The sequence below is a fragment of the Acomys minous genome (genome assembly GCF_964271855.1).
Source record: "Acomys minous genome assembly, chromosome: 6".
NCBI classification, from domain to species: Eukaryota; Metazoa; Chordata; class Mammalia; order Rodentia; family Muridae; genus Acomys; species Acomys minous.
In genome coordinates, this window is record NC_140487.1 from 71773535 (window position 1) to 71784593 (window position 11059).

The window sequence follows — 11059 nt, forward strand, 5'->3', positions numbered from 1 at the left end:
CACCCAGTTAGTAGTCTACATGATGTGGAATACTCTGAGGATCAGAGAAAGTACTGATCGTTCTGTTTTTAGAACAGTATTTGCTCCCCTGATATATTTGTACATTTGATCCTTTTCGTTGTCAGTTGGATTTTGACCTAGGAGAAATCATTTCTCTCTCCTCAGTGCCCTACAACATAGCAAATATTTTCTATGAAAGGGCTAGAGAGTAAATACTTTAGACTTCTTCAGCTGTATAGTCTTTAAACTACTCATCTCTGCCACCATGGCATCAAAACAGCCATCATCTACTTATAAATGAGTGAGTGGCTGGAAGTTTTAATTAGCAAAGCTCTATCTGGCACTTAGTTGAAGGTCGTTCAATATTTGTTGAGTTAACTTATGAATTGCCTTGGAAATGTTTCTTGAGTATTGATGAGTACGATTGAGTATGCTCAGTGAGTGGCATAGCATACACACTGTGTGTGTGTGTGTGTGTGTGTGTGTGTGTGTGTGTGTGTTTTCTCAGGCTTCAACACATGGGATGATAGACCCTGCCTTTATGAATTTTCTTGTAAGACACACAGATAAGTTGCAAAGGGAAACTGTTTCATCCTTACATTTTTCCAACAGAAGCCACGGATAATTTTCAACTAAATATGGCACAGAATATGTGTGTGTGTACGTGTGTGTGTGTGTGTGTGTGTAATCATCAGCCCACCATGTGCACCCTGCCAACCCCGTGGTCTTTATGGGTGCAGAATGAGCAGTGCACCTGCAAGGACTATCTGTGTTTGGAAAGGAAAATGGAGAAAAGGGTTGAGCCTGCTGTTCTGGGTTTTGACTGAAGAAAGAAGCGATGCATATGGGAGGCTGAAGCTGTACCAGATGGCCACCTTGAGCTTCAAGGGAGCCTGAGAACCCCATTTCTTTTCAGCCTCTGTGTGTAAAGGAAAGCGTACATAAAGAAGCTCCACTGGCCTTCAAGGGAGCCAGAATGCAGTGTTTGGCTCAGTACACTGAACAGCGCTATCAGTAAACAAGCAGGGGCCAGCTGCCTGGGTGACTGAGGGAGACTTCACAGGGTGTAGGAACTAAACACGAGTTACTTGAGTGGGAGGACAAGTGATTTCTTGTCCCTTTGCATTTTCAGTTGGTTAATATCAAATAAAAGAAAATATACTTATTTTCATTTAAACACCAGGAATATAGTACATTCTCTGGCTTCAGAGACCTCATTTTATAAAGGCAGACATTTTAATTCCAGATAGTAACAAGTATTTCAGAAAGAAAACGGTTTTGTGATGTTAAAACGTTTCATTATTAGGGTAATAAGCAGAATAAGCATAGCATGATTAAATATTAATTTGAAGATTCATCAGCATCATCCTGTTGGGGGCCTTCTGCAAGGCCTGGAGAATGCAAGAGTAATAGGATTGGCTCCTGCTAACATATTTACTGTGGCAAAGGAGCAAGTTTGTAAGGATGGATGTCAGTTTTATTTAGATGTTGAATTTGAAAGATTTGTGAGACTTCATAGATAAATTTCAAAGCAGATAGATAGGGAGGGAAAGTGAGGTTTAAAATTTAAGGTAGACATTCAGGGAAGGAGAAAGGAAAACATAACAGCAGGTGTTGTGATTTTTTTTTTTTGATTGATTGCTTAGGCAAGAGTTGATTTGTAAAGGAAGGAACTGAGAAAAGAAGTCAAGTACTCTTGTAGTCCAAGGAATGGTGTGCTCAGTAAAGGGTAGCATTAAAAGCCATGTAACACGAACGTAGCTCTACAATCAGTCAGCAGGAGCTCAGAAGCTTAGAGAGTGTCTTCTTAACAGTACAAAAGGGAGGGCTGGAGAGATGGCTGAGCAGTTAAGAGCACTGACTGCTGCTCTTCCAGAGGACCCAGGTTCACATTCCCAGCACCCATATGGCAGCTCACAATGGTCTGACACCCTCACACAGATAGATATTCCGGCAAAGCACCAATGCACATAAAATTAAAAATTAATTAATTTAAAACAGTATAAAAGGAAATTGAGGCAGAAGCATCAATGAAAGAAGTTGCAGGTACAAGATGACGACACCAGGGGGTACATTGGGTTTTCTAGAAGCTATAATGTGACATAGAAAGTCTTTAGCATGAAAGAAGGTATAAGTAATATTCTCGTTTGATTTTTGTTACTGTGATAAACACTATGACCAAACACAGCATAAGGGAGGAAAGGTTTATTCAGCTTACACGTCCAGGTCACTGTCCATCACCGAGAGATGTCCGGGCAGGTTCAAAGGGAGGAGCTGAGAAGCAGAAACTGTGGAGGAACATTGCTTTCTGTCTGTCTCTGGCTCGTGCTCAGTATCAACTCAGGGCCCCAGCTGCCTAGGGATGGCGCCACCCACAAGATAATCTCTCATAGACATAGCCACAGGCACTCAAATCCAAGAAGGCACCTCTTCCTAGGTGACTCTAGGTGTGTCAAGTTGATGAAAATTAAGCAGGCAGTAAAAAGACTGCGTGTGGCTTTTTGTTGTTTGTCGTCATTCTCATGTATTGAGGATGCCACTCAATCTTCTTAGGATGGTGAAGAAGGTTGTCAGGATTGTGTCTGAGAAAGATAGATGTGTGTGTAGTCTGAATTGCATGGAAATAATGATTGCAATGGAGGAGCAAGGGTGGGTGGGCAGTGTTAAGTTAGTACAGACTTAGTAACTGGTTACATGGAAGGCCAACAAGAAAGGCTTCATAGTGTGCTCACATTTCCTGCTATGTTCGTCACCATAAAAGAAAACACTGAAAAGGCGTAAACTTGTAAAAAAAACGATGACAAGCGAGTTTTAGGATAAAACTGTTCTGTGTCGGAATAAAGGATGAAAAGCATGTGAGCAAGTGCTGCGGCAATCTGTAAAGAATGGGGAATATACACAGGACAGCCAGAGAGGGTGGAAGGTGTTGGAAAAAGAGGAAGGAGGGGCAGACCAAATAGCAGAGAACGTGGAGGCCCTGTCCTGAGAACGGGTGTATTGAGTTAGGAATCTGACTGTCCTCACTGTTAAATACATTAACACCCAAAGTATTTTTAGAGCAGCTTACGTCAGTTGCCAGTTGTGTGCTATGTCTACTTTTCTTCCTTTTTCTGAGAGAAAACCTAAGGGTTTAGTCCTATACATGATCACACAACTAGTCCTTATAATTCATTTCTCTTTCAGGCACTATGGCTGTATGTCCTATTAACTTTATTCTAAATGAAATGTGCGCAGAGTGTGTGTGCCGTTTCCAAGCCATCGCCTGAAGTAGGCCTGCGGAGCTGCTGCTGCTCCAAGCCCCACCCCGGCCACTGCCACCTTCACTCCTAATCTAGCAAGCTGGAGGCAGATACATACCACCTTTCGACCAAAGGAACACAAAAGTACTCATGGGAGGAGGACAGAACAAAGACCCTGTAACCTTCAGGACAAATCCATCTGCCATTTTATTTTTCCAGTTTACCCTAACAGTAACAAATAGATTCAAAAGTTTGTTGCTTGCAGATGGATGAATAAGACTGGGAAGGCCCAGGCTGTGAGCATAGGTATATCACTGTACTTGACTACCTCAGTTCCCTCTGTAAGGGCTGCACAGAGCTGCAGTATTGGAATAATACGATAGCTCAGGATAGTAGTCATTAGGTGCACTAAATGATGCCCTAAGTATAAGAAAGTGGGGGTCTGAGGGAGAGGATGTTGGTAAGCTAAGATTCATCTCTGTATCAGGAAATCAAAGCTAGTAACTCAAATAGTAACAGGAATATATTACCTAAAGCTATGGAAATTATCACATAACTAAAACTGAGTGCACAAAAATGACCTGCTTCCTTAAGAAAGGGATGGGGCCAGATATACCCAAATTCTCCAGGAACTTCATAGGTATCAAAAGCCACTTTCCTTAATAGTCTCACCCATGTTGACAAATTGATTCATTATTTATTATGTTATATAGGATTATCTTTTATTTCATTTAAAATACTAACATTAGTTGTATCTAGCCTATAGAATTATAAGTATTTCATCAGCTAAATGTTGGCATAACAGAAATTCACTCTAAAAGAAACTTTTTGAAAAGATGTTGGGCTGGTGAGAGAATGGTGGAGACCCTGAAAAGTGGAGCTGCACAGCCGGGGCTCTGATGAGCAGGGCCCTTCAGCTGCTTAATCCCTGCGGTGACCCCACTCTTCCCTAGAGCTCCTCCCCACTCGTGGGGTGGTGGGGGGTGTCCGTGTGTGTGTGTGTGTGTGTGTGTGTGTGTGTGTGTGTGTGTGTGTGAGAGAGAGAGAGAGAGTGTGTGTCCATGTCCATTCATCCCAGAGAACCTAACTGTGCTGACTATATATTCCTAGATGTGAGGCCATCCACTGGGAAGTAGCTGACCTGCCAGGAACCATACCCTAAAAAACAGTCTTTCCCTCTCCCAGAAGCCAAGGAATATTACTGTTTTGAAACTTTGTTAATTGGACAGATATGATAAGCAAAAGTTGATCCACTATTTTCAGTGTTTTTGTGGTGGCAGTGGTGGTAGTTTAAATTAGAACGCTCGCCCCACAGGCTCATATTTGATGTTTGGTTCCTGCCTAGTGGAACTGTTCTGAGAAGAATGAGGAAATGTGGGCTTGAGATGTGTCACTGGAGATTCATATTTGATACTTGGTGTCCCTGGTTGGTAGAACTGTTTTGGGAAGGGTTAGGAGGTGTGGCCTTGTTAGAGGCCATGTGTCACTACAGTTGGGCTTTGAAGTTTCCAAAGCCCACACCATTTCCAGTGTCTACACTTGGGGCTTACGGATCTAATGTGAGCTCTCGGCTACTGCTCTAGCACCATGCTGCTGTCGCTGCTCCTCACCGTGATGGCCACTGACCAAGGCTGCGAGCGAGCCCCCAATTAAGTTGCCTTGTCATGGTGTTTCTTCACAGTAATAGAACAGTAACTAAGACAGTTGTTTTGTCTCTTATTATTTGTAATACCTGAAAAATAATACCATATTTAAAATGTTTTAATCTTATTATTATGTATATGTGAGTGTGCGCATGTGCATATCATAGCACAGTGTGAAGGGCAGCACAACTTTGCAGACTTGTTTCAGTCCTTGTACCTGGTTTCCAGGGATCAGAGTGTAAGAGGCCTATGTTACACAGCCCCTTCGGGCACTTGTTGTTCCCTGGTGCGAGGTCAATTAGTGAAGGCTCTCTTCTCTTTTCCAGGGTGCTGATAAGACTGTGAAAGGCCCAGATGGACTGACCGCCCTGGAAGCCACTGACAACCAGGCAATCAAAGCTCTTCTCCAGTGACGGATGGATGGACTGATAACTTGGGAAGAATGACTCTCCTGTGGCCTCACACTGCTGCCTGTCTGTCTGTCACTTTCTATCTGCCAGCTTCTTCAGCTAAATACTCTAAGAGGGGTGAGGGGAGAGAGAAATTCATAACAAATCAGACTGCCGGGGGGGAAACATGTTTTGGAGGAACAGCAGGGAATGTGATCGGGTTTGTACTGGGATTCCTGATCAAACCAGCCTCTTTTCCATTTCCAGTAAAATAGACAGTGTATACCCAAAGGAGAGCAAAAAATACAGTGTACTGGAATGATTGGACCTTCTCAGCTCCCTAGCTAATTTATTAATGAGTGTGTTGAAGGTCTGACTATACAAGGCCGACTCTATTTGGTAGCCCTAGCTGTGAGCAATAGTGGCTGCTGTAATGTCAACTTAGGGTGCTGAGATAAGCAATTAGCTACAGCCTTCTGCCTTAAGAGTGCACTCTCCCGGAGGTCCCTGGCTAGTTAAGAGCTCTGCCTGTGGTTAGTGACCAAAATCTATATTGAATGACTTTAATCTTTATGTGAAAGCTCAGATAGGGTAAGCAGTGGCACACCCCTAAATTGCTGGATGACTAAACTTAGGATTTTCTCTCCCCTTTCACATCAATTTCATGTCTCTTTAGATAAAACTGACTAGTTTTATTTATAAAATGTTAAATTGTAGGAGCCTAAAGGAGGAGCCATTCCAGTATGCTTACTTCTTTTTTTTCTCCTTTAGACTCAGACATTTATATAACATTGAAACACTTTCGAGACTCCTTCTGGTAGTAAAGGAGATTTAAAAATAAAATCATAGCCATAAGCGTGGTAGTATCTTATAAGGAGAGAACAGTTATCTTAGTACTATGGATTTTCTTCATTTGCTGTTTGAGTGAGTCGGCCTTAGTTGTGTTTGGAGAATGAAGACTATTCTTTGGAATGCCTCTCTAAGACCCACCATGGATGCTGATTTTGTAGTGCACCAAAGCTATCACTGGGGTGAGGTGTACTGTTTGGACAGGTGGAACCTCATCCCTTAAAAAACGTTCTTGCTACCAGGTTCTCCTGAGCTGTTGATAGATTCTTGCTGGGCCAACATCACCCCACCTGCATAGTGTTTTTATTTCTCTTAACAGTCATGCATTGCATACATGTGCGAATCAAAATACATTCTGTGTTCTGAGAATACAGTGCCCTAAAATGGTGGGTGTTCTTAGGGCCTGCAGAAAATCTCAACTTATCTCTAATTTTTTTTTCATGAACAATAAAATGAATTAAAACATACCACCTTAAATGCGATAGCCTACATTTAAAGTATTAAGATTTCTTTGAGAAAAAAAAAAGATTTATTTGACTTTTGACTTGCCATCTGCACAGGCTTACAAAAACTATTACAATCGTTCTTAGGCAGTCATGCAATAATTGAATGTACCTCAAATTTTTAAAGGTGGGTGGGATAGGGACATATTATTCACATATGGATAATAAAACTAACAATGAATTTTTTAAGGCAATGTAGCAAGCTATACTAGGGTCAAACTATTACCAAGAACAGTCAGCCTGGCTAATAACAATTGATCAGTTGATAATTGGTTGGTGTGTGTGTATGTGTGTGCGCATGTGTGCGTGTGTGTGTGTGTGTGTGTGTGTGTGTGTGTGTGTGTTCTCCCCTGAACTCTTTTTTATCCTGTGGCTTTTTCACTTACAACTACCCTGACTCTGTGATTTTTCTATGTCCAAGAAAACAATCACAAAACAGTAATTTAAATACTTTGATATATTTGGCTAACTCTGCTGTCTTAGTGCAGCCTACTAGAGTTGGATATCCTACACTTGATTTTAGCCAAAAGGCCGAAAGGCTATATAGCGTTGTACATCCTGATCGGAAGCGGAGGGTGCTCGATCAGTCTGTAACTATAAATAGAATGCAGCAGGGTGTTTTGAGACCTTTGTTTTCACCTCTTGGCATACTGCTATTTTAAAGGCTTGGATTTTGCCCTTTACACAATTTTCAGTTTTCTTTCAAAGTGTTCTGTTACAGTTGGCTATTGCAGAGAGTATATTGTGTTATCATTCCGAAACTAGAGTCTGCTTTCTATAGTCATTATGGTACCGAAACCATAGATTCTTGTACAGTTTACCCTGGTGTTCCCTGTAATGCAGTAGAGGCTATTTTGCCTCCCCACCCCCTTTGTTGGCCATTTTGTAACCATAGCTATGAAGTGATTGCTTATAAGAAAATAGCATATAAACATAGACTAGGATAGACTGACCAGGATGGTTTACAGTTTCTTTGAAAAAAAACAAAAACAAAAAACAAACAAACAAGCAAAAAGCCTAGGTTATTTATAATGTATTTCTGAACCACTTGGCAGAGAAATTCATGACACTTAATGTTAATATTTTTTACTAAATGAAGCTAAAATGTCTGCTTTTGGTACTACACGCATTAATAAAGGTTAAGTTTTGTTCTCCACTGAACATCTCAGAAAGCAAAACCCTGCATGTTCTATAGTTTTATATTAAATGTATCATTTCATATGCACTCTATCAAGTAAAAACAGGCATCTTGCCTGTTGATGGTTAGTGTACTATCAGCCCCGCCCCACAGCTTCATGCCGGCATATGTAAATTTGAGTTCTAACACAGCACTTGCATATCCTGTGTAGTTCTGTGCACAGCTCACCTTTGTAGAACCAGCTGAGCACAGAAGAAAGGCAGTGCCTGCTGCATGTGGAAGCTCAAACAAACAGCCTTCTAGTCATTTATTTCTTTCCCCAGATAAAGGAGCTTCAATTTATGTGTACTTAATTTTTTTACCTTCAGCTGAGCTGCTGTTTTCCTCATGTAATATTGTATACTTGGTTGTGTATAGAAGAAGCTGGTAAGAGTGCCCTCCTACATAAATAAGCAATTGCAGTGTTTGCATGCAAAAATCTAAAAATTAATTTGTCCTGATTCTATTTTGTAAATGGAGAAACAATCAATCTTTCTAAGCAGTATGGAGGAAGACTAGTGCTTTGTGCATTTTTGGTATATTTGAGTTCATGTTTCCACAATGTCATTCCCTTTGACACAGTTGGGTTTCTCATAAGTATCCTAATTCATGTACATCCGAATGCTAACTAATACTGTGTTTAAGTTTCGTGTTGCAAGAACAAATGGAATAAACTTGAATTGTGCTATAGATAACATGTCAGCAACATGTTTATCCCCTAGTCACTGTCTCCTTCCTTTCCAGACTCTATTCAACTATATGAAAACCTTGGCTGACTTGAGCTTTTAATCTGATTTTATCCCACTTCTAGAAGAAATAAGTGGAGAAAGAAACAGAATGGAAAAAGATTGTGCTATTCATGGAGAGGCTTTTTAAAAACTTCAGTACTAGTCTTCTGATACATTGTTGGCTGTGTGTGGGTCCAGGAACTGTCCTAACTGCATCAGAGTTGTGAGTGGCATTGAAGAGAATAGGCCCATGGGCGGTCTGTGCCCGATCGCTGCCTGGGTCTTGGAGACCTAGATTTTAGAGTACTTTTCTGGATGAATGATCTTTTAATCTCAGAACTGAACCAGATGACATATGAAATTGGTTTGACTCTGCTGTAACCTTGTTAATACCAGAAAACTTTTTTAAGGGATCCATTAATTAAAATCAGGAAAAAAAGAAATGCCAGTGCTAAGATACAGCAAACCCTGTTGTTGGCTAAAGTATAAACAGGTAGCTAGCTGCTGTGGCTTTAGGTGAAGGTGCATGTTCACAGAAATTTTTTCAGATAAAATTCTCATTTTAAGAATCAAAGCCTAGGAGGCTGGAGGAATGGCACAGCGGTTAAGAGCACTGGCTGCTCTCTTCCAGAGGACCTGGGTTCAATTCCCACCACCCACAGGGTGGCTCACAACTGTCTGTAACTCCAGTTCCAGAGGACCCAACACCCTCACATAGACATAAAGGCAAAACACCAATGCATATAAAATAAAAATAAATTTAAAAAAGAATCAAAGTCTATTAAGAAGAGGCTTCTGTCTGATTAAATATACTATAAAGGGAAAAAGCCCCTCTATATAACACTTGAAGAGCAAACTAACAGATGTGGGTGGAAGGCAAGCCTGCAAAGAAGAGTAAACTTAACACCTAATCTCTTTTGTCTTTAGAGAGTAGCCACATAGAATTTTCCCACTGTACACTAAAGCACAGTGCTCTGACTTGGCCATCTGTCTGCAAGACCTGTGGTCTTTGAAGTGTGGGACCTCTTGAACCAACTTTTGGGCTATACCTCTGGGGGATTTTGATGTACACTGAAGGGAAAGAACCTTGAAAATAGCCATAAAGAGAGAAATCATTAAATAGAATAATCATCAGACATGGTTCCCCCAGAGGTAACAGAATAGATGTTCATTGTAAAATCGATTTCTGGACCCAAGAAAATCTTAGGATGAGCTTGAGCATCACGCTTTGGCTGTAAGGCTTAACTGTGAACCTAAGGATACAGTACTGCTGGGAGTGAGCCTTCATGTTTTTTAATTATTTTTTTAATAATGTATGGCATACTAGTTGTTCTGGACAGTATTGCTATAGCTGATCAGCCAAGAGTTTTACTCTGTACAGTTGAATTCCTGAGATCAACGCCTTACCCAAGCCCCTCCCCTTCCTTTTTTAATTTCACAAATCCCAAAATGGGTAATATGCAGGAATGCTTGGGAAAGATCATGAACCATTGTCATACTTCCTACCCTCAGGTCCAGGAGAGATTGCTCTAGCCGCAGACCAGCCCAGCAGCAGAGCGCAAGGCTGAGTCCTGCAGTGGGTGCACCTCCTCTGGCTCAGCCCCTTGGTAACAGGCGCTCCAGGATGCAATGTCTTCCTTCATCTGCACTGCAGAATGGCCTCTTCCTTTTGACTTGATAGTATCACTCTCACCTAGTGATCTTCCCCGGATTAGCACACATCAGCCGTTTTCATGTTCTTTTTTTACTTGATTAAAGTACAATTGCTAATAAAGAAGAAAGTTTGCCTGCACTTTAACAGTGCTTGACCATGGCAGACACTGACCGTGTCCTCAGTTAAAGCTGTCAAACCATTACACCACAACTTGTGAGAGTTTTGAAGAAAAGGCATGCTGCTTGAATCATGAAACTACCTGAGAGCCAGTGTCCCTGGCCTTTGACCAAGGAGCCCAAAACTAGTACAAACCTACATGGGGGAGATGAAACATACACGAGTAACACAGTCACGCTGTTTCATTGAAACACTGACTACCAGGTCAAATACTGGTCACTCTGTGCTGTTGTGGAATGTTAAAGCACAACTGGGAAGGACACAGCAGAATAAGGGACCCATCCATCCACCTTAACAACTACAGGCTCAGCTGCTGCAACAGCAAGGACAGTGTTCAAAGGAAAATAACACATAGACAGCTTCTAGCTAATGGATGTTGATTTTGAGGATGCTACTAGGTAACTTTTTAAAGAATTTCCAAGTTCTTGAACTGACAAATCTCAAGGCGTGTTGTGTACTGCATGTCCTCTGTCAGGTATCTGATAACAGTCGGCGTTCATCTGCACAGCAAGCCACCGAGTCAGTGCTGCAGTGGCTTGTGACTTGCTGGTCAGTAAACTTGAAAGTAGTACTCAGACCTGAATCATACTGAAAGTGGAATATGTGACAAGTAGACCCTCCAGGGGAGTGACCTACTCGCCAACTTCAGCCTGGGGGGAAGGGGGGGTTGGTGAGTTCTGCTCTAGAGACTATCCTAATG

The 11059-nt window shown here is 41.5% G+C and overlaps 1 protein-coding gene across 1 annotated transcript in view; it reads left to right on the forward strand.

The window, feature by feature from the left end:
• MTPN (myotrophin) overlaps nt 1–8506 on the forward strand; it is a 38854-nt gene extending 30348 nt beyond the window's left edge. Inside the window, exon 4 of the mRNA XM_084788112.1 lies at nt 5209–8506. Within this exon, the coding sequence (XP_084644238.1) occupies nt 5209–5295 (87 nt within the window). The 3' untranslated portion in view covers nt 5296–8506. The remainder of the gene's footprint in view (nt 1–5208) is intronic.
• Nucleotides 8507–11059: the final 2553 nt, after the last annotated feature.